The following is a 24171-nucleotide window of genomic DNA, read 5'->3' as shown; positions in this document are numbered from 1 at the left end:
CGTCCAACCGTTAGACATCACAACTTTCGAAATCTACTTTTTAAAAAAAATCTCATTGAAAGCAAAAAATGACTATGTATCATTTTAAAACGTCTAGCAGGAATAACAAGACCGATGGAACTGGATTTTCAAACTTCACCTACAAAACGCGCAATGTATCGTAGTTGACTAGGACCCCGTCCCCACTAATGCGTTTTCGAAAGGCTTCGTTTTTGTCTTGCCGAAAACGCATCGATTAGTTTGCGTCCACACTAGCGTTTTCATATCGTTTTCGACTGTCCACACTAAAACGCTCGAAAACTCATACATGTCTCTTTGTGACGTAATGCATCAATCTACGCATACGCAGTCGAACAGCACCAGCGGTGTTTGTCCCACCACGCGCTTGTTCGACCTGGTCGAATCCAAAATCTTCTCGACCTTTGATACAGCTTAGTTGCACGTGTCGAGTACGTATTGTGGAGTATTCGAAAATACTAGTGCCCTTAGAATGGATGTTCTTCTGTTATGTGTTGCCAGCAGAAGGTTGAACAGAGCAATATTTCGTTCCAAACAAGCGATTAAACAAGTCAACAACATAAAAATGTGTTCATCCGCCGTATTATTTGTTTTTTTAAACTAGAGAGGTCTGGAAAAAAGATAAGCGATGCTATGACGTCATCGTTTTCAAAAGGCTCCGTTTTCGACCGTCCACAACAAAACAATGTGTATCCGTTTTCATTTGGCTCCACTTTGGACAGCGTTTTCAAATCGATGCGTTTTCGATGAATACTCTTATTGTTTTCGAGCGTTTTATTGTGGAGTAATCATAGTCAATAGCGATAGCTTTGGCTTTTGCAGTCAAACCATACAAATCTAACATCTCACACGTATCCAGGTATTTTTTTAAACCGGATTTTTTTATTTCTTTTATTTCCGTTTTTTTGAAATTTTTGAAATTAGCGTTTTGATTTCGAATAGTTTTTCCTCCTACCACGCGTATCCGTTTTCGAAAAGTTGCGTTTCCAAGTGGCGTATTCATCGGATACCTGTAGACAAAACGAAAACAATTCATTTTCAAAAAAATCCGAATACGTGAAGCACGGGGCCTGGGTAACGTGATTTGGAGGGATTTCAGCAAAGTCGCACTGCGCGTCCGCATCAGCAGAAGGCACGAGACATGAATTTTTTTTACTAAAAAAGCTCTAGTCAAACGAACAAATAATTTTTGATCTATATTTATAGAAAACCGCTTGGTTCATTTCCAATAATTGCCATGATGTGACCACGTATATTCACGCTACACGGCTGACCTGCCCTCGTCCAAGGACAAGTGCATGAAGCAGAAAAATCAGACGGTCAGACATTTCTAATAAAAAATATACCTTTTGCTGTTCAATAACAGAAAATATACTTTCATTTATGTCGATTGTTGCATCAATAAGCTGGACATACTTTCATTAACGCCATAATAAACTTTATTAGTGTGGAATAGACTTTCAATAACGATATATAAATATGCACGTGCATTCAACAGCATCAACTGACAATCTATAACACGTACAGACATTCATGGAGATGGAATGTATTTTCTTTTACACTTCAGTAACTCCAATAACACCAATTAACAAACACCAATTTTTAAATAGGTGTTTTTGTTAATTGGTGTTATTGGTGTTAAAAGTTAAAAGTTAAGAAGTTTATTATGGCGTCAATGAAAGTATGTCCAATTTATTGATGCAACAATCTATATTTTCTGTTATTGAACAGCAAAAGGTGTAATATCATAGCACTTAACTAAATAATTTTTCGAGAATATACATATGTCTAAGATTCAAATGAATATGATCTTATGATTATACAGTTATATAAGACTTATGATAGAAATTATCAAAAACCGCTATAAATAAAAAATTCCCTCTGATAAACTTCTTGTTTCGGCTTTGATGATAAGGAAAATAAACTTTCTTCAGCAAAATGTAGTGCTTATTATATTATAGTAGGTCGCGTGTTTAAGCCCCGGCCGGGCTAACAAGAAATAACTGAAGAGAAAGTGCTGCCTTTGAAGACTTCTTCATGGTTACATTTGCAAATGGTAAGAGCCGTCAAGCCTTCTCGGAAAAGGACCTTTAAAACCTTAAACCAATTCTACCCAATCAATGTTTCCTGTTGGAGTCATAACGTGCTAAAAATCTCTAATCTATTCCCATAAAGTCCTCCAATGAAAAAATTAAAGACATTTCAGTAATTAAAGCGCATTCAGACGCTTGTATAAAGCGCTACTGTATATGAGAAAAGACTAGACTTTTAAACATCTATGATGCAAGGGATTAGTCGATATGGGCTGGTCTCTCCCCTGGTGCCCCGGCTAGTACAACATTTTCTGCGTAATTCGTACACCCAAGGGCAGAAGGATTTAACAGCTCTGCGGATGTCGAGAGAGAGAGAGAGAGACTCTGCTACAGGGAAAGTATCCACGAAGAGAGTCGTTCGTATTCTGTGCCGATGAAAGACAAACACGTAAATTACTAACTAGAATGCAGTCCCAATCGGCAAACTGCTAGCGCAGTGCTTATCGTTTAACGCGCAACAACTCGTTCCGTTACTTGAAGCAACTCGCCTAATATGTAGGAACACGTTTATTATTTGTAGCAACTTGTCTAGCTTGCTGCATGTTCCTTATGGGCCAAAATAAACCCCCCTCCCCCTGGAACTATTACAAGATCATTAATACTCAGTGTCAGCATTGGTTCAGTGTCTTAATACCAGTATTCACAAATACCAACGGTAAATTAAATATTTTTTTGTGTACGCTAAAAAAACATGATCTTATATAAAGCGTGGTTCATATAAGAGTTAAAGTTTTGAAAGTTCTAGAAGTTGAACGTGATCTTCATGACGTCACAGTAGTACGTAACAGACCATCTTTACGTCCTTGTTTTTTCAAAAATATTTATTTGACATGATATAGTAGGAGGGAGGGCTTGGGCTTGTGCGCATTTCAATCCCATGATGCACAGTTTTGGCGTCGTCCATTGAAAACGCTAATAGGTAGGCCCTTTGCAGTTAACGATCACGTGTCTGTACTGGAATGCAAAATTTTTGTTTTTCTATTAAATTGGTGATTCTTTTTAGCTACTTGTAAAGAACTGAATGAAAACATGTGAATCCAGTGTGTTACGAAATGCAGTTTTATTACGATCTCTCGAAACAGGTTGTACTGAAAGTTTGTTTGCAGTCCAGTATATTTCACCCATGGGAATCAAAATGTTCATTCATTTTCTCTCAGTGAATTAATCAGCACGTGATTGCTTAGCTGCAAAGGGCCTATTGAAGCTGGCTTGTGCAAAGAATTTCTATTCGATGCATTGTTTTCACGGCCATTGTTATGCTGATTCACCTGGAACCGTGGTCCAGTGGAAAAATCGTTGTCGTTCAAGATACTGAGTCAAGATCATCCGAGGAGGGTTAACCTTGGATGGGTGAACTGAAACTCATGCTTAACTTTTTTTTACACTTTCCCACTTTCAAAAAAAACAAAACAAAACAAAACAAAAACAATTCATTTTAGTTGATAAATCGTCGGAAATAATAGAAAATCCATTGATCAAGAATAATGTCTACCTCTCTCTCTAGTTTGAAAATCAACCAATCTCTGATTTTGGCAACATTAAGAAGTTTATATGATTTTACACATATTCCTATATTTTGTATTTGATTCATAGATGTAATAATAATAATATATTAACGTATCTCTTGAGCATAGGTTTAAATGATTTATTTCATTAAACTTAGAATTAGATATAAAAAGTGGTTTTCATAAATACATGAAAAATCCCATAGCGTTCTCGTCCCCATATTGTATCTACGCTCAATTGTTTCATAGATTATTGAAAACCACTCTACTTCTTGGGAATGGATGTCAATTGGGACGTGAGTCCTGTATCATTTTCCGGTCATAACAGTTCTGTCTTTCTTTATATTATTTATGTTTCGTAAAATTAAGGTGGCTGGACCCCCTCTAGTCTCCCTCGCATCCGTTTTTAGTGTCGGTCGTCACGCAACGCTCCCTCCACTAAAAACGGATGCTAGGGATACTAGACCCCCTCACGCTTGACCGCTACCTTACACTTTTGGAACGCTGGTGCATAAACGTGTTTTATCCGATTGCAAATCTTTTTTGCACATAAGTCACATAAAGATTGAATTAATGTTTGATACAATTTTTAGTGAGATCGGACGTCATAACACGTGATAATGATGAAATATTTGTTTTCGTTTAGAAAAAAATTTTAGCCTTGCAGAGCGTTCAACACTAAAATGCTTCGTACCACATAATTATGTACTAAATGCCTCCATTGGTAGGGATTTTTGAAAAAATCTATCTAGCTAATTATGAGATATTTGAGATTATTTAAATATAGTGCGTAATCTACTTCAAAACTAAACAATGGATTTGATACGGCCGAAATTAATATTTCAGAGCTATATATTCACAAAAGTCATTGCTCATTTAGTTTAACTCTGTATCTAGTTTTAAAAGGAACATTTTGAAGGTAATCGACTTATGCGATTTTGTGAAAGATCTTTATTGACTCCGACGAAGGACTAACGTCCGAAACGTCAGTTCCTATTTTCACTACGGTGTAAAACTTATCAATCTACGATAACTGTTTCATTAGAAACACCGACGCAGTCCACGCTAGTGTTTACTAGCCATCATTTACTAGATCTTCCATTATCCTAAATTCGCTGATCATTTCTCTCAAAACTACGTCAGGATACAAATTAGAACTTAAACTAATATTACACAAAATTGCAAGACTATTGAACTCATTTAAAGCGATCTAAAGCGAATGAGAAATACAGAAATTGATCGTTTCCCAACGATTTGATGCTCTTGTTTGCTAATGACCATAACAGCAAATTCTTTCGCACCATGCACGGTCTCATCTCGCTTGGCCGCTTTCCGATTTACTCCCGAAGCATGGTAATACGCAGTTTTTTTTATTCAAACGTGGGACGCTTGTCACAACTGTGTATTACCATGATCAGCGAAATGACCAGCGAATTTTAGAATAATGGAAGATCTAGTAAGATTGACTAGAAAACTGCGATGAAAAGTGCGCATCAAATGTTTACCCCGTCTTCTGCACTATACGTTTTCACAAAATCGCATAAGTCGATTACCTTCAAAATGTCCCTTTTAAAACTAGATACAGAGTAAAACTAAATGAGCAATGACTTTTGTGAATATATAGCTCTGAAATCCATTGTTTAGTTTTGAAGTAGATTACGCACTATATTTAAATAATCTCAAATATCTCATAATTAGCTAGATAGATTTTTTCAAAAATCCCTACCAATGGAGGCATTTAGTACATAATTATGTGGTACGAAGCATTTTAGTGTTGAACGCTCTGCAAGGCTAAAATTTTTTTCTAAACGAAAACAAATATTTCATCATTATCACGTGTTATGACGTCCGATCTCACTAAAAATTGTATCAAACATCAATTCAATCTTTATGTGACTTATGTGCAAAAAAGATTTGCAATCGGATAAAACGCGTTTATGCACCAGCGTTCCAAAAGCGGAAGGTAGCGGTCAAGCGTGAGGGGGTCCAGCCACCTTAAAAAAAACTAATGGGTCATCGTACCCCCTCCCCTCCCCTCCCCTCCCCTCCCCTCCCCTCCCTTCTTGTGCGAGCGAGGTGTTTTTGTCATTTATATCCAAGATGGCGGCTGCCGTTCAGCTGCCGATGCAAATGGACCCTTTATTTCTGTCTTTAAGCTTTTTTCGACGTCGAAAACATGAAGAATGTGTTGATGTTTGTACCAAAATGCTTCAAAAGAACCCTTACGACCAGGTAATACTCAAAATATCGTTTATATTCTCACAAAAAAGCGACGAAACTGAGGTGACTCACCGACGCCATGTCAACCAACACATTTTCGCATCTATTTAGAATAATCTATTTTCTCGTTTATTGTATCAGTCTGCCTGGTGTCTGAAAACAAGAGCTCTGACAGAGCAAGTTTACGTAGACGAAGTCGATGTGGACGAAGAGGGAATAGCAGAGATGTTGATGGATGACAATGCTGTTGCCCAGTTACCGAGTAGGTTTACACTTGAGTAAAATACATAAATAAATAATCTTCAATTTATTTTTCTTGTCGTGATTCAATTATTAAACTTTTTTTGATTCTCATTATGCTGTAGTTAGTTGAGAGGGTACGATAATAGAGCACATTCAATAAACGATTTAAAAATTCAGAGCAAAATACCGCTGACAAAACAATTGAGATTTGCTCCGTGTGGGATTATTGTAATTTCATAATTTCACGTCCAGCGAATCTCAAAACACCTGCGTTTTTGGCTCCTGTCAATCAAGAATAATAGCTCAGAACGTAATATTATAGTTGTCTGAGTTGCAGTTCCCTGCAAGCAGAGCCTATTTCCCTTTTGTTTATTGGTGGAGTGAGAAAAATAGACTCTGCCGATGTAGGATGTTATACTTGTCACGCCTGCATGGCGTAACTTAGCAACGCTGTCATGATTTTGACAGCCACTCTCGTCAAACAACGTTTGGCTCCACGGTGGGTTACATTAGCTCATGCGCACTACATGTACCGGTTTTAAAACTGGTTTCATTCGTTTACAATCGTGGACATCTCGATAAAGTACTTGCATACTTTTTTCAAATGGACTTTTCCAAATATGGTGTGTGAAAGCTTGTTTAACAGCAAAAAGCCTTAAGTAAGCAAATGCAGTAAATTTGGTCTTACTTTTGCATGTCACACCATAAAACTATAAATATTGCAGGCGTTTTAATTGTCAAGAAGTCTGATAAGTGTCTTTGTAATGTAGGGCCAGGAACGTCATTGAAGAAGCCAGGCACAGGTGCTGGAGGAGGTCCAACGCCAGGTGTTAGGTAATGCCGCAATAATTTGTGACTTGGTCCCAATTTGAACAGCTGTTTTTATAGTTGATCCTGAAGTGAATCATTCTTTATCTAATTCTTTTTTCAGACCCATGTCTCAAGCAGGTCGGCCAGTTAGTGGATTTGTCAGACCTGGAACACAAAGTGGACGTCCAGGAACAATGGAACAAGCTATACGCACACCAAGGACAGCACAAACTGCAAGGTTTGCAGCATAAAAACCTTATCATGCAGTGCTATTATTTATAGTATTGGATGAATACTCGTCCACGACAATGAGCATGAAAATGAGGTATCCAGGGCCTCATTATTATAATGCTGCAAAATTGTATGTACTACAGGAACGATGGGAAGAGTAGGACCAATATACCAGCATAGACCCTTGCATTGATTTCCTGGAGGAATTGACTTGTTCTTGGGGACAAAACAATAGACCATCTTTTCTTATGCAAAAAAAAATCCATTTTCCCCCCAGAAAAATCCCTCTTGGGACTCAGCGCAAGGTGTAAAATATGTACTTCACATATAGTAGATGCCATATTGTTGCTTCGCATTTGGCCATGGATACCTTGTTTTCTTGTAACACACTCAGATGTGCTTAGGAGTATGCTTTTGATAATTTTGATTTTTCATTCATCTGATTAAGATTTTATATCGGAAAAGGTGAGGCTCTTTGATGCCAGTACCAAAACATATGGAAAGTTATGGTCATTTGAAATAGTTATAAATAATATTATATGTTTTAATAGTAAATAGTTTGAACCCAGGTGTTGAAGTTTGGTGTGAAATGTGATTGTGCGGGTGAGTGTAGTCTTGAGAAAGACTGTTGTTGGTGACTGATGTTTCGACAACCTGAGCAGAAGTTATCAGAGTCTAGTGAGAAAACGAGACACAGTAGATGGTAATTATACCTCTGGTTCGGTCATAATGTAAAGGGTAATTATATATGTTTTTTAGGCCTGTGACAAGTGCTTCTGGTCGATATGTCAGGCTTGGAACTGTAAGTATATCATTCGAACATTTGATGACTTCTAGAATAGAATGTGGATAATGTAGCATGAACACTAATACTTAAGAAACAGAATGGGTTAAGTTTGATGATTGTATATATCCAGGCATCCATGTTGGCTCAACCTGATGGTCCTTTTATCAATATCTCTAAACTGAACCTGTCCAAGTATGCACAGAGACCTAATCTGGCTAAGGTGAGTCATACTGTGGTTAGTTCACTGTAGCAGCAGGGACTACAGTTGATTATGGGGTGGGTCAGCTTACAGGGCCCAGTTGTTGAAAGGCTGATTAGTGCTAATCCTGGGATAACTCTTAATAAGACCTATAGAGTTAATCCTGGATTAGCCCTTATCCAGCTTTCAACAACCCGGCCCAGTACTACTTATAATATTTACCAAGCATACACTGTACTTGTGGTACTCAGTTCGCTGTAGCAGCAGGGACAGCTGTGGATGATTATGGGGTGGGTCATCCTACAGCGCTACTATTTTTTCTTCTTGGGAGATGATAGTATTGAGCATGGTGTGGTTGTTCTTTAAAAGTGCTCCTTGTGTTTAAGCCTTGTTTTTCAAGGGCCCAAGTCATGATGGATGTAAAAAATTAAAATAACCACTTTGAGGATGCAGAGCTTAAAATAACAGCTTGTCAGTCATAGATTATTTTTAGCTTGCTTATTTCTCATTTCTGGCTCAACGTTACTGGTCAAAATGAGATTTGAACTGACAAGTTCCAATATGGGATAGATGGTAGGTCCTAGAGAGATCAATTAGAATTTGAAATTTGAGCGATTTGAATATGTGAAACCTCTTACATGTAGCTGAATGTTTCAAAGGAATAATTGAATTTAGCAGAAAATAATACATTAAATAAATAGAAGAATATTGCGCGATTTAAAATATGTATTTTTTATTCCAGCCTCTGTTTGAGTATATATTTCACCATGAAAATGATGTTAGGAATGTAAGTATCTTAAAAACAATTAAAAGACACACATATTGTGCAGTTCCAGAAGAAATATTTCTTATACCCCACCCCTTCCCCCAGAAATTCCAATTTTCTTCCACACAAACTCTGTAATTTTGTTCTTTCTCTGACCCTCCTACCCCTCAGAAATTCAAAATTCCTCTGTTTGTTTGTGTGTGTGTGTGTGGAGGGGGGGGGGGGGGGCGGGATTTTTTCTCTTGCCATGAAAATAACCATGTGAGTCGAGTGTTGAGTGTTGTAAGTGAATGTAGTGGTAAATGCATGTGAACCTCACAGAAGAGATCCCTTATTATAAGTAAAAGCATGACCAGCTGAGGGTGAATAGTGATTAAATTTCCCTGAAAGCCGAGGGAGGTTTTGTTGAAGTCTGAGGTAATCATGTTATTATGGAAAGTAAATTAATGTAAAATAATGTAAAAAACTAGATGTACAAAATAACACTCTCTCCTGGGCAGTCATCAACTGACAGATATCGAATATCTAATATCTTGATATTGAATACTACATGTATTTATAGAGATGTGAAATGTTTATTTAGGCTTTAGAACTTGCATCCAGAGCAACAGAAGAAGCACAGTTCAAAGACTGGTGGTGGAAAGTACAACTGGCCAAATGTTATTATCGGTAAGTATATCCTACTTTATATTAATTAACTAATTAATATTAATTTATTCATTATAATAATTATTTAAAAAGGGAGGCTTTGTCTCGAAGTAGTGTAAAATCTCCAAAAAACATTGTCCAATAGTCCCTTTCCTCTTGGGCCTAATGCTTTCCCATTTCAGACCGCGTGTCATTCTCTTTTTGATATTTATGCTGTATTTATTTTACAGACTAGGTATGTACAGGGATTCTGAAAAACAACTCAAGTCAGCTCTAAGAGACACCGAAACAGTAGACACATATCTGTACCTTGGTAAAGTATACAGGAGATTAGACCAGCCACTGACAGCTATTGAAACCTATAAAAAGGTAAATAAAGACTAGAGACCGAACTGTTATTCAGTGGCTTGTATCTTTGTGTGTAGTGTTCTATTTGCAGACAGCAGTCCCACTATACCCTGGCTCTGCAGATTTAAGATTAATATAGATATATACTAGATATATATATATATGTATATACCACAGACTATGCTGTCATGCAATTTTGTAATCACAAGGGCGAATCCAGCCAAAATTCTAAGGGGGGCTAATTGGGTTTAGGGGGGGCTAATTGGGTTTAGGGGGGGCTAATTGAGTTTCTTCCGTCAACGCAACGGAAAACAATTTAAGAAAAGCATCTAATTCTTCTATTCTTTTGTTTTTGTTTTTTTCCTGCTGGATTTGCCCTTGAATCACTTGTGATTTCAGACCAAAATTCAATCCACTCAGTTCAATAACCAATAATAACTTTTGGTACTGTTAATTGTTTGAATAATTAATATATATTAAATAAATAAAGCCTTTCCAAGAACCTTTAAGACAAAGATCTGCACAATGTTTCTTTTCAGGGACTTGAAAAGTTTTCAGGAGAAACGACCCTCATGACTGGGATAGCAAGAATCCATGAAGAGTTATATGATATGAATAATGCAGTCAAGCTGTACAAAGAAGTACTTCACTATGACAACACGCATGTAGAAGCCATTGCATGTATCGCAACTAATCATTTTTACACCGACCAACCCGAGATTGCCTTGAGATTCTACAGGTATGGAGAGTAGTAGAGTGAAGGCATTTAAGCTGTGAAATAAAAAAAGTTTAAGTCAAATAGACACAAAAGGGTGTTAGTCTAACATGTATTTCATGGGTTTAATGACTTCTCTCTAACACTTTTTTGGGAGAGAGTGACATCACTAGTGACATTATTGATGTTGTTTAGTCCAACAGATTCCAATGTTCTAAGGCACCACTCCTAGAGTGTTGCGTGACTGCAGCCCTTGGTGAAAGTGTCACACAATGCTTTTTTTCCCAATAAGCCTTTTCATAGTTTAAGAATCGTTTCCACTGCGCATGCGATTTTATCCCGAATTTCTCACCTTCTTTTGTTTAATTAAGAACAAAAGAAGGTTTAGACAAAAGAAGGTGAGAAATTCGGGATAAAATCGCATGCACAGTGGAATCGATTCTTAAACTATGAAAAGGCTCATAGGAGTGAAAATGTTGTGTGACAACTCTAAGAGCAGCTGATAACAGTGTCACACAATCTTCTTTCTATAAAAGGAGAGTGTTGCGTGACATCCCCTATGCCATCTGTTAAAAATATTTGAGTGTGGTATATGTCAGGGGAGTCAGGATGGCGTGGTGGTAAAATGCACACCTCTCACCTCTGAGGTCCGAGGTTTGAATCCCAGTTGCCCCATGTGAGCTGAGTTGGTTGGTTCTTTTTCTGGCTCCAAGGGTTTTTCCGGTACTCAGGTTTTTCCTCCCTCCTCTCACATCTACCCTAACTAACTCAGTAAGAGCTGTGCTCTGGGGTCATACAGGAATGAAAATTTAATGTACTATTAATTTTGAAGCGTGAATTTGTCATTATCCCACAGACGATTACTCCAGATGGGCGTCTATAATTCAGAGTTGTTCAATAACCTGGGTCTGTGTTGCTTCTACGCTCAGCAGTATGACATGACTTTGAACTGTTTCGAGCGAGCACTAGCTCTAGCTTCAGATGAGACAATGCCTGATGTGTGGTATAACATAGGCCATGTTGCCTTGGTAAGTTAGCAAAATAAATGCACCGATTTTCTTGTAAAAACAAAATAGAAAACAAAAAGCGAATTTTTGCTCCCAAAATTTTGATTCTTGGTAAAATAGTGTTTGGGAAGTTACGCCAAATGTCTCGAACTTGTTTTAAAAATCGTTGCAAAAAGTAAAGCTCTAATTTACTTTTCGCAACAATATACCTTTACCTTGGGCGTACATTTTCCCATTTCAGACCACGTGTCATTCCCTACAGTATCATTTCTTTGTTTAATGGTTACGAATGAGAAGACACATGTACATTGATACAACTCAAACAAAGAATGTTATTCTCAAGAGAATGACACGTTCTCTGATTGGGCAAAACATTACGTCCAAGGTAAAAAGGTGTATTATGGCAACGATGTAACAAAATTGCGACGCAAGAGTTTGGTGTGTTGCACAAGCAGTATCTTATGAAAATTGTCTGGATGCAGAAATGCGGGACAAGTTTAAAGTAACCGTGGAGTGATGTGGCGTGACTTGACGTGGCGTGACGTGGCATGGCGTGACGTGGCGTGGCGTGGGGTCGGGTCGGGTGGGGTAGGGACCAAAAGAAAGAAAGGATAACGTGATACGAATATCATTTCAATGGATTTGTTTGTTTTTAGGGTATTGGTGACATGGCATTAGCCTACCAGTGCTTTAGATTAGCCTTGGCGTCACAGAACGACCATGCAGAGGCTTACAACAACCTTGGAGTATTAGAAATGAGGAAGGGACATAATGATCAGGTACGTCCCAACATCCTCACTCACTCACCTGGCTATTCGCCGCCGCCTCACTAGTACGCATGTACAAGAAATCGTACTGCAAGGGTTCTATATTCTAGTACTGTCTTTGCTGTATTATCTCCCCTGACCTGCGGTTGCTTTCCATAGTTTTCTTTATTTTCACACCCACCCTCCCACTCTCTTGCGTTGTTAAGGTTCTTTGGAGAGCTCCAACAGGGTTACCTCTCCAGTTCTCTAGCAGGAGTACAGCGACACTCCCGGAAATAGAACTATATTACGACTACTAGCTAGTTGTGTGCAACCCATTTCTTTGAAGGCAGTTCAATAGCACCGAATATCGATATGTGAGCTTCTTTTCTATTTTCCAGGCAAGAGCGTTTTTACAAGCAGCAGCTTCGCTTTCTTCTGTCATGTACGAACCACACTACAACCACGCCCTCCTGTCATTCAAGGTAATATGTTGATTCTTCTCTCTGATTGGCTAACGTTTTTACTCTACATCGGCAGCTAGTGTCCTCGCCAATGAAGGTCACATTGTGCAACTTTCTCAGCAACTTGTACAATACAATACAATAGATCTTTATTCACATTTCCTTTTATGTTAGATTACATTAAATTATATATTTAGATCATTGAAAAGAAAGAAATTACTTATTTGGTCAAATAAATAAAGCTAAATATAAGTTGTAATGAAAGGAAATGCCTAGAGCCTAAATAAACCATATAGTTTCCTAGTTAGACCCTTGTTTCGCAATGCTTAAAAATGTAGCGTTGCAAGTTGCCGAGGTGAGGTGTAACACTGCAACGCGATCTCAGAAACTTGCTTTTTTTGGCTCCTCGGAAGAGAAAAGTGCGCATGCGCTCTTTAAAAAAATGTGCCTTGAAATTGCGAGAAAAGTTGTTGACACTAATAGCGGCTGTATAGGAGACTACAGGCCGCTTTCACAAGGAATGCTATGTTGAGGAGTAAAAGTACTCGGTGTGGATTGGTCCTAACATCGTATTTGTTTTTGACAGATTGGTGACCTGCAGAGTAGCTATAGCTCGGCCAACAAGGCAATGGAAGGGTACCCCGATCATTCAGACAGCCAACAATTGCTGAAACAATTGAAAGAAGACTTTTCTGCTTTGTGATTTGTCAGGTCATTCTAAGGTCATTGGGATAGATGCGCGTACAACAGGTAGCCCGTACAAAAAATTCAAAAAAATCGTTGTGGAAGTAATAGGAGTGCATGGTATTCATAAAAGTTCTGTTTGGCTTAAATTGGTAATAAACAAATTTAGACAAGAGACGATTAGCACGAGGTTTACTGCTAACCACTAGGGATCAGACCCAGAAACACGCCCGCAAAGACGTACACTCTGCATCAATAAAATGCATTAAGCCGGCCTCGAATATAACAGTACGCATCATATTTGCTGAATCTAAACAGTATTGCAGCCTACAAATCAACTTTCCTGTAAATACCTTTGTCAGAAAGCATTGTCTATAATATAAATAATGGATCCAAACAATTGTGTCTTTATTTCTAGCAGTTTAAGATAAAAAACCAAGACAAAGTATACTTTTAGGACATTTATTTAAAAGGCTCAAAATATTAAGGTATTTTAGCACGTCCAGCTGATCTGAGTAAAAATGCTAGCCAATCAGAATCGAGATAATTCGGCAAAACTGATGTGTTACTTTTCCTCTTGAAATCACGGATTTTCAGGCCACCAAATGAAAAAAATAACATTGCTAATACTCGCTTGATAACAGTGACACAATAACCATGAGTTTTATAGCTTTATTCCAATGGCGGGCATGTTTTTAAATTTCGCTGATATTTTCACAGGCTTCATGGGACCTCCGTTTTGCAGTGACAGTTAATGCTGTTAAAACTATTTCAGATCAACTGGATGTGGTAAAAAAAGGAATCTCCCTGATCACGTGTTGATATCTAAATGATAACAGGTTTGTCACTCAAGGCTACTAGATGCGGGATAAAACCATTGTGCTTCTTCTGCTTGTAGCGTCGTAGCCTGAAAGAGTAAAGGATTGGTCGTCGATTAGAGCGTAAACTCCATCAAGTTTTGGGTAAACGCGGGAGGCTGCATAACACGAAGGAAGCGTCAGGGTCGCGCGAGGCGTAGCCGAAAAATCAAAATTTATTTAACTAGATTTTACATCCTTATTGGGATATCCGTGACCCGTGTGAACTGTCTGTGGAGTGCAGAGATTGAACTAGCCTGGCTAAGACATAACAGATTTCCAATGAACTGACATTTTGAAAAAAAAGTGGATTGGTAGGGCAGGCAATAGGGAGGGTAGCCCTGTGGGTCACATTTCCTCTTCCTTTTCTCATGCGCTTCACCTGAATGTGTGTACTTTTTAAAGTCACTGACCGTCATAGCAGATATGGCCCGAGTACTCCAAGCATTTTGATTGGACAAGCAGTACAATGCATGTTGTATTAGCATTAGCATAATTATACCATTATAAATGCAACCTACCTTGCCTGGACGCAACCATTTCCAGATCGACCAGGTGGTGGTTTGGGGTGCAGAGGTTTGGAGGCGGTCTCTGTTCCATGCCTTGTGTTCGTATAAATATCATCCTCAGAGTACCTTCTCCCTTCTAGGATATCATTACTAGTGCATGCCTCCATCACTACCCCATAATCCTCCACGGCCAGCTCTGTTAAGGTTGGAATACGACACATCTCATCTATCGAGCCCGATCGCCCCTCTCTTGGAGCAGGTACCGGTTCAGAGTCCTCTACCAACTGACCGAACCCAAAATTACTTGTCGAAGCCTCGGCGACAATATCATTACTTCCTAATTCATTAAGTGTTGGTATGTGACATTGTTCTTCCACATCATAATCCTCATTTTGACTTTCATTGACCTTACCCATTGACAATGTACCATTATTATCCTCGAGTTCATTGATTGAAGGCATATTATAATTTTTATCTTCTGCATCGTCTTCACTTTCATGTTGGTTCAGTTTATCTTCTACAGCAATCTGAAGGTTATTCTCGTTCCCATCACTGACTGATGGTTCACTGTACGGCTCTTTATAATTCTCCTCAACCTCATTACTAGAGTGTTTTTGTCTGATATCATTTAAAGGACGCTGTTCTAAGTTCAAAGTTTCTTGCAGTTGGTCATTTACTGGCAGATTTACTCCATCATTCTGTGGAGTGTTATTTTCGCTCCTCTCAATTTTCTCACTTTCTTTGTCGAAACTACTACTCTCAGAAAACGTATGATCAAATTCAATAATTTTTACATTGTTGGTTTGTTCGTTGACATCTACAGTATCTAACTCTATATCTGCAGGTTCTGGGAAGTCTTCATCAGGAGCACTTTCTTCTCTCCCTTCATAGTTTTCACTCTTTGTGTCCTCGGAATTGGAAATATTTGAGGTTTCCTGGTATCCCAAGTCCCCAGTAGTCAGCCCGCTCCCGGCCGCAACACCCTTATCATCACTGTCTCGAGTCTCGTAATCATTCGACGTTGTCACGGGGTTTGTTGTGACGATATTGCGTGACACATCCACGTGGATTCCACGATGAGACTCCGTTGACGAAACCTCTTTATCCGAAGCAAAGTTGATTGAATCTAGTTTGTATTCGGCTACCTCTTGAGTGATGTATGTGGAGACTGTCTTGGATGTGAGAGCAGGGCGCTCGTACTGCATTTGCTCAAGCACGGAAGGAACGCGATACAGATCCAAGTTCACCTGCAGATCAGGAGCGGAGACAGAATTCTTCATTCTTGGTTCTCTAGAACCTTCTTTTTGGTCCTCGACATTGAGATGCTCCATGCTGGCCGTCTGTCGCCAGGTCCGGAGTACATAATCCTCATCTGCAGGTCCCAAGATGTCATCGATATCTGGTGATAAATGAGCATGGTGGTTGATATAATTAACCTTGATCTCTCTGTGCCTGTTCAAAGCCGGCAAGTCCCCTTGGTGGTAGGTAGCATGGAGCAATGGGGTAGGCATCACAACAGGCTGGTCCTCTGCGTTATCTTCTAGCCAGGGTTTATGCGCAATATCACCACCATCTTCTTTGTTCTTCTCCTGTTCGTTGGGTTCTGGCTCCGTAATTACAATTCCTGGCCATGCTGGCGATTCTGACGGAGTGTCGACAATTTTGACAGGGGTGGAGTCAGGTGTAAGAATGACCGTTTTCTGTGTCCCCTCTCCTGGAGAGCTTTCAATATTATTCTGCACATTTTCAACAGCTCCATCAACGGTTTCCGGTACCACATCGAACCATTCTTTGTGGTTCTCCCCAGCTTCATTCTGCTCGTGCATGTCTTTAGGTGTCCTTGTGTCTTGGTTAGTATCTACCTTTGCTACTTGTGCTTTCTGTACATCACGCACGATGGCTGATATTATAGCTGGCGTTTCTAATGCTTTATCCTCTCCATTTTTCAATTTTCCCTGTTTGAAAGACAAAAAAGATGAGTCATGTTACACTACTCTCTCAGAGGGAGGATACGCAAGGCATGAGCGCCCCTTCCCACTAGTGTACCAATGATATCCATCCTAGTGAAAGAATAAGTGGCGTAGCAGTAAGATGGCTTACATCTCACCGATGTCACCCAGATTCAATTAACTGACTTGGTGTCATGTGAGTAAATATAGTCTCCTGTTGGTTCTATCCTGGACTTCGAGGGTTTTCAGAGTTCTCTGGTTTTCCTCCCTCCACAAAAATCAAATTTTAAATTCCAATTGAAGTTTAGTAAAAGAAGGACTGCTCTGGAACCACGTTAAGTTCAGTTATGTATTTATTTAGAGCCAACCTAGGGGGTCAGTGCTAAATGGTAAACGAGCAGAATGATATGAATTCCCATACTAGCATTGTGATGTTCATTTTTTAAAAAAACATACCTCATTCATAGTGGTCACCAAGTTGCAATGTCCATTAATCAGCTTTCCATTACTGCCAACAGCATCCAACACTTCTTTGATCTTCTGTATAGCTCCCTTATCCTTCTTCCCTCCCTTCACATCACCACCAATATTCCTTGGGTTATTCCCTTTGTTCTCAATGAGATGATCTGTCAACTCTTCTATAATGTCAGCTGTGGGTATAGGATGGTCTGATCCATGAATTTCAAGGTGGTCTTTGTTCTCGTGTGGTGTGGATTGCATCTGTCCGATGAGGGGTGTGCTGGTGTTGGTTGTTGTCTGGGATACTTCATGGGAGTGGACCTTCTCCCAGTCGTACGGATCAGATTCTTTGATTCCTTTTCTCTTGATCACTTGTTCCATAAGACCCATCAATAACTGGAAGAGAATCATAATATAATAATTATTATTATTATAATTATTTTTTAATATTAGTATAATATAAAAAGTACCAAATGAGAGATGAGGCGGCCTCGGAAATCATATAAGAACATGTTTAATAGGTAAATTACGAGCCTTGTATGAAATGATTGAAGAAGAGGGCCATTGGGCCTTTCAGAACTTCAAGCTGCATAAAAAATGAGCCAGCTCAACTAGAAACCGTGGAAAGCTGTTTCAGCCTGTATAGACCTTTCCTGAATTCGCTCGACTGCCCACGAAACAATGGTTTGAAGTCGAGATTGAACTTGATTCTTCTATTCACCAAGTTCAATCTTGACTTGAAACCATTGTTTCGTGACCAGTCAAGCGAATTCCGGATAGGCCTATTGGGCCTCGTCAGCACAGTGTATCTAGTGAGCTGGTAGAATCCCATGATAGGTTGATATATTGATTTTAGACAAGAACACTACTGCTACGCATTTATTGATACATATTATATGTATGGTCTTAGTATACCTTATAATCGGGTTTGTCTTCATATGTCAACTTTGATATGTGTTCCTGAAATTGTTTGAATTCTGAAGGTAAAGGTTTCAGTAAATTATTGACGTTATAGTTGTGTTTCATCCTACCAACTTGTTCCTAAAATGAAATGGGAGAAATAATTAATGGTATAATTCCAGAATTGCTATTACCTGCATTTAAGAAAAACTATACTTTTATAGTATACTGTATTTGATTTTTTGCAAAAGATGAGGAGCGCTAAAAACTCGGATCTGATCGAACCAGATTAGAAGTACTGTATGCCAAATAATATTGTATTAATCAATGTCATTCTACGGGCAAAAAGAAATAATGTGATTGGCTTCACAAAAGGGGTTCCATGGAATCACCCTGAATCTGCTTCTACCATGTTGGTGGTTTTAAAAAAGGAAATCTAAGAGTAATTATTGAAATCTTTTGTTAAATATCACCAACATGGACTTGATAATACAACATGTAAATGAAGAATCCTGTTTACTATTCCACTGCTGCCTATGTCCCCTTCCCTGAGATTTTACTCATTATGTAACACCAAGGGACACAAGGGTTGGATCTTGTTACCTTATCTTTAATTTTCCTCCATGGTAAGTGGCCAACACTGAATTCCACCATGACATACAGGAAGGACCATAGATCATCTTGACGCCCCATTTCCTGCAATGACAAGTAAGTGCCGAGAGTAAATACACAATAGACTTTTTAAATGTTGCAAAATGACAAGATCAGCAGTAATCTTGCATAATCTATTATAAAATTCTAACTTGCATTCCAAACAATAAAAAATAAATTTATAAATGTTACCAAAATCTATCAATTACCCAGCCAGGGCTCAATAATATGGCCAGTCAATAGAAGATGTCTGGCCAAAATTGGTGCTTGTCTGGCCATATGCCTTTAAGGCCAGTCCTTCTGACTGACCATATGTTGATCAATCAGATACAGCTATTCATCATGTCTTGCCATCAAGCAGCCCTGACATAATGGACCTTCTGTCCATCTAATAACATCCTACCAACAAGCTCCTGTGCAAGTAGCTACTACTGAACCAACAATCACCAAAACTAATGCTACTAATGCTACAGAAGGTGCCAGTCTCAACTATAACCAGTAGAAATATCACAAGGTCATAAAGTCTTTACCTTGTTGTCATGAGCATTGATAGCAGCATAGCGAACTGTTCCTCTAAATCCTGCAGAACTTCTTGGCTATGAATGAAAAACAACCAAAAAAACCTAATCAATCATAAATTAAATGGCCAGTATTCAGTTCTCCAGATTCTGGTAATGTTACGATTGCTCCAGAAAAATCAATGCAACATATAAACAGTGAAATGTAGTGGTAGTGTGCGTGGGGCAAACCTCATGGGAGGGCCCCTCACATGGAGTGATGTAATTAATGAGAGCCACAGGTTTGAGCCATGTCAATAATAAATTGTGGGTTACCCAAATGAAACTACCGGTATCCATTTAATGATTTATCTGTCATCATCCTGAATGGTTTGAGGAATCCAGCAATACTTACAGGCCTAACTTCTCCATTTGCCTTGGTGTATTGTCTAGCTAGTCCAAAGTCCAACATGTAACATATATGGCAAGTATCTGGAGATGTTCCCATGGCAAAGTTAGACTAAAGGAAGAAAAAAAAAATGGCCACACATTTAATCAGAAAGAAATCTCTGTGAAGCGTGGTAAAGATCTGTCAGGCTGTGGTTGTAATTATGACCATATGTAAGCAACCATGCTGTGTGTTGTGATTTACAATAACAGATATTGTATAACTAATTAATGTGGCAAGTCTAGTAAGACACACTCCTATAACTTCCCATACAAATAAAACCACAAACCAAGAGTAATTGCCATTCCCTTGAGTTTGATTTCTTTGATTACCAGTATATATATCTCAATCACAGAATATCATTTCCAAATTTAATAGCACAGACAGGCTGAATCAGTTTAGAGCAACTGTCATTCACTTGATTATTATTTCTTTATTTACCAGTAATGTTTGAGTCAATGTAGACATACTTCAAAAAATGGTTTGAAATGGGAAATATTATGCCTATTCTGAGTAGCTTTATCTATACATTCCTTTGAAAATTATCTGGTATTTGATGCTTAAACAAGAAAACGTAAAAAAGGCACGAGTTCTCTAGAAATAAAACAACATTAATTTGAATTTTCCCGTTAGCCTTGCATCCGAGATAATTTTGAAAGGGTTGTATAACATCAGCTGACTATCAAACTAACCGGTTTGATGTCCCTGTGCAAGAAGCCAGCCTCATGAATAAATTTAATAGACTTGAGTATCTGCACTCCCAGTCTTAATGAGGTGCTCAAGGAAAACACCCCCTTTGGCTGGCTTCGACGCAGTTCTGCTAGATTGACACCTTGCAATGACATAACCAGGTAGTTGAAACTTTCATTTCTTCCACAACTGACAAACTTGCAAACATGTTCAGTCCCTGAAATGTATTCAAAAATAATGAAGATCAATGACGACTGAAACTCTAACCAAGAATTGAAATGAAATTTTAAAAAACCTGGAGAAATACCCTTAAACCAAAGGAGAGAGCCAACACACTCTGCTCACATGTGATTCTCAGTTTAGGAATTAAACCAGAGATCCAAGAGAAAAACAGCAAGTTTACTACCAATCCACCACCCTTCATTATTATTGATACAGATAACAAAAATTGTGCACTTATAATTTAAGTCACCTTGAAGCTTTTTCAATACTGCCACTTCCATCTTCAAGACCTGTTTGGACTGATGCACAGATTCTACTTTCATAGCTACATTTTCGTGTGTCACCATGTCCAAACCCTTGTATATTTCTCCTGGAAGAAAAAAGAAGAAGGAAAACGATGATGAGATTCAATTGATTTTAAAGATAGAAAGTATTAAGCTGAAAATTCTTCCTTAAAGTGCCTATCACCCTTCTGACATATTAACAGTATTAATTCTACATGGGGTAAGATGTTGAATAGCACTAAAAAATTGTATAGTTTAAGTGCAGCTTCTTGAAGTTTTAAAGGTTTTTCCATGCCGTATGCTAATGTTGTGACATATGAGGAATAATCATTTAATATACAAAACATTACTGGCACAGATAAATTAAATTTGAAATACGTCATTGTTTTCCCCATTGCTCTTATAGAAATTATTGCAAGTTAGTTTTCCTATAGAAAACAAGGATAACAACAAATGACCATAAATGCCTCCTCACAGCATTAGCATATGACATGGAAAAATCCTTTATAACTTCAAGAAGCTGCATTCAAACTATACATACATACTTTTAGGGTTATTCAACATCTTACTTCATGTAGAATCAATACTGAGAATGTTGTCAGAAGGGTGATAGGCACTTTAATTTCAATATTTATTGACTTTAGTTAATTCATTTTTTTCTGCCAACAAAAACAGTTTTGGTATTTTGAATATCCTTGCTGTTATATCTAAGAACTCAAAATATCATAAATTGTGATGTTAGACGACAATAAGATATTTTAAAAAAAATAAAATATTTTTTTAGCAAAATTATTTTCAATGTGAATGGCAAATATAACTTAATCTTATTGAAACAATCAAAAGATTATTGAATCTTAGTTTTTCATTAAAAATGTAGAGCCTTTGATGTGTCTAGAGGAATAAAAAATATTACCCAAAAGGGTATAAACAGGAAGGAACTACTCAACCGTTTATTTCCTCTCTGATGTTGAATGTGATAGCAATAATTGATTAGCTCAACTGCTACACAGAAAAGATTTAATAAATATTCATCATATATAAGAAATTTGTTCAAGTATATTGGATATAGGAGGATTCATGGTGGCAGTGTAAGTGCCATGGTGGGGTTGCCTTCCAAAACCTTAATCTTAAATCTTATTAGTAATTATTATTAAAATAATAATACTTACCAAACCCACCACCACCAATTTTTTTGGTCTGAAAATAATAAAGAATAAAATTAAGAGAAATGATGAAGAAGATAAAGGAAGAAAAACAAATTCTGTAATTAACAGAAGTAGTTCATTATTTGTTATGAACGTAAAAATGTTATTAGATTAAAAAGGTTCTTAATTTTTTTGAGTAGATGCATAAATTGACAAGCAAAAAAGGAGGAAATAATCATAAAAAGATATTTGATTAAATTATCGAAAATTATTTTATTTTTAAAAAAGAACTAAAAATACTAAGATAGACACGTACATGTACTAATAAAATCATAAGAACATCTTCCATATTGTTATCATATCATTGTTTTTATTTTTATTATGATATTGTCATTATTACCATTTCAACATTATTATGCTACAGATATATAGTAAATGCATTAAAATGCCTATAAACCATGACTCAGTGTTTTGAGTATCCATTCTGAATTGAATTAACCCTCATTAACATATTGGAAGTACATGTATAAACCCTATTATCTCCAAGATGCATCACTCAAATCATGTAAAAATATTTTCCTATTCAATTATTCACTTCAAGTAGAAATAATACTAAAAATATTCAGTTAGGGTTTATAGGCACTTTAAAACCAAGGTCAAAAAAAATTTTTTTTAACCCAAATCCCATTTATGAATACTATATTCTTTTATGCATACTTTTACATTATAGCTGAAAAGTATAAACCAAATCATTATTAAATGAAGTACAAAATGAAACCAAAATAAACACAGTCCAAAAGAATACAGTCTAGAAGTTCTCATGACTTTAGCTTAAACCATACTTTAACCAAAAATGTAAACAAAATATAACATTAATATTTTGTCATCCGGTTTTGTAACGTCATTGGAAATGTCTAGAATGAAATTCACGGGGTATCGACTGAATTACCAATAAAAACTAGGAAAACACGCAATCCAAAACTACGATTTTTCATTCTTTAAAAAAACCCAATAAACTCTAAGAGTAAAATACTTCTAGAAAACATAATTTTATGATACTCTTATTTTGGATTACCGGTCTTCTCATGTCAATAATCTTTAGCGAGTGACAAAATCATGTTGGAAACAATTGTAAATAATATTCTAGGAATTATTGCTCAACATTTTTAGAATTTTGAATTGAAAGTGTTAGTAATATTGCAAATAGGTGGGTATTGTTTGCTTTGAACAGGCGTTTATTGTGTTTTTGCGTGGCAGAAGCCGCAGCTGAGAAGACGAAAAGTGAACACGGAATAACTCAAGTGTTGACGACTCAAGTAAATTCCCAATTTCAATACAAAACACCAAAGCCTGTCCCTTAAGAATTACTCCTGTACAAAATAAAGGTGTCAAAAGAAAAGTCCAAGTATTCATCAAGCCACCAACAAGTATTTTTTCATTGGAAATTTAACGAGAAACTCACGATTTTCCATCGTTGCCTGACAACATCACCAGCTTTTAGCAAGTTATCCGCCATTAACTCCAGAAGAAGAAATCGTTCATGACCATTTTAAAATCGCTCTGTGAACAAATATATCTACATAGACGCCCAGAAAAATAGCTAGATATGTTCTGTAACAAATATTGAGTAGCTTGGAGTTATTTGTTGGAGAATATATTATTTAGTTCGAGTTTTTTAGGCTAAATGTCGGCTTGACATTTCGTCGACACATCATTCCGTTGAATTTATAATCAGACTGCGACGCTGAACAAGCCCGCGGTATAAGTATACAGCAGCTATCACATGAAAATATGTGCCCGCGATTTCATCCTCCTTTTCTCTGTTTTTACAAATATTAGCATGCGCATATTGCTTTCTTGAGACAAGGATCCCAAGCGCTACGACGTAGCAGGTGCTCGCAGGTGCTTTTAATATTCATTATCATCTTTATTCATAATATTATTTGAATAAAATATAAATTTGAAAGGATTTTTAATATTAATTTTTTAATTAGCTTTTTTCAAAGTTTGGGGTTCCTGTGCGTTTGTTTTTACTAGTTCCCAATCCTCTATCACCCAGTCAATAATATTCAGTGC

At 37.5% G+C, this 24171-nt stretch overlaps 2 protein-coding genes across 4 annotated transcripts; one reads left to right on the top strand and one right to left on the bottom strand.

Moving 5' to 3' along the window:
* Positions 1–1237: 1237 nt before the first annotated feature.
* On the top strand, positions 1238–13661 carry LOC116308520 (tetratricopeptide repeat protein 8). Of its 3 annotated transcripts, none has more exons than XM_031718965.2 (16): positions 1238–1337; positions 1980–2074; positions 5773–5848; positions 5978–6098; positions 6850–6913; positions 7011–7127; positions 7880–7922; positions 8038–8127; positions 8849–8893; positions 9456–9541; positions 9751–9889; positions 10408–10607; positions 11440–11611; positions 12247–12369; positions 12738–12821; positions 13387–13661. In XM_031718965.2, the coding sequence occupies exons 3-16, from the start codon at positions 5822–5824 to the stop codon at positions 13501–13503; spliced, it is 1428 nt and encodes a 475-aa protein (XP_031574825.1). In that variant the 5' UTR covers positions 1238–1337; positions 1980–2074; positions 5773–5821; the 3' UTR covers positions 13504–13661. The 3 variants fall into 3 exon arrangements, with proteins under 3 accessions (XP_031574825.1, XP_031574824.1, XP_031574823.1); XM_031718964.2 differs by having other exon boundaries at positions 1320–1337; positions 1983–2074; XM_031718963.2 differs by lacking the exons at positions 1238–1337; positions 1980–2074 and having other exon boundaries at positions 5684–5848.
* A 271-nt stretch (positions 13662–13932) lies between these two features.
* LOC116308519 (uncharacterized) lies at positions 13933–23819 on the bottom strand. The gene is made up of 11 exons (XM_031718962.1): positions 23558–23819; positions 22120–22147; positions 20917–21036; positions 20447–20661; positions 19722–19826; positions 19340–19405; positions 18762–18854; positions 18174–18299; positions 17256–17654; positions 14863–16805; positions 13933–14391 (listed from the first exon to the last, which is right to left on the bottom strand). The coding sequence occupies exons 1-11, from the start codon at positions 23609–23611 to the stop codon at positions 14310–14312; spliced, it is 3231 nt and encodes a 1076-aa protein (XP_031574822.1). The 5' UTR covers positions 23612–23819; the 3' UTR covers positions 13933–14309.
* Between the last annotated feature and the right edge of the window lie 352 nt (positions 23820–24171).

Source organism: Actinia tenebrosa, unplaced genomic scaffold (genome assembly GCF_029948245.1).
Source record: "Actinia tenebrosa isolate PJP-AT-01 unplaced genomic scaffold, QUT_ActTen_1.0 PGA_scaffold9__36_contigs__length_13948895, whole genome shotgun sequence".
Lineage (NCBI taxonomy): Eukaryota > Metazoa > Cnidaria > Anthozoa > Actiniaria > Actiniidae > Actinia > Actinia tenebrosa.
The sequence above is the reverse complement of the archived record's forward strand: the minus strand, read 5'-3'. Positions and strand labels throughout refer to the sequence as shown.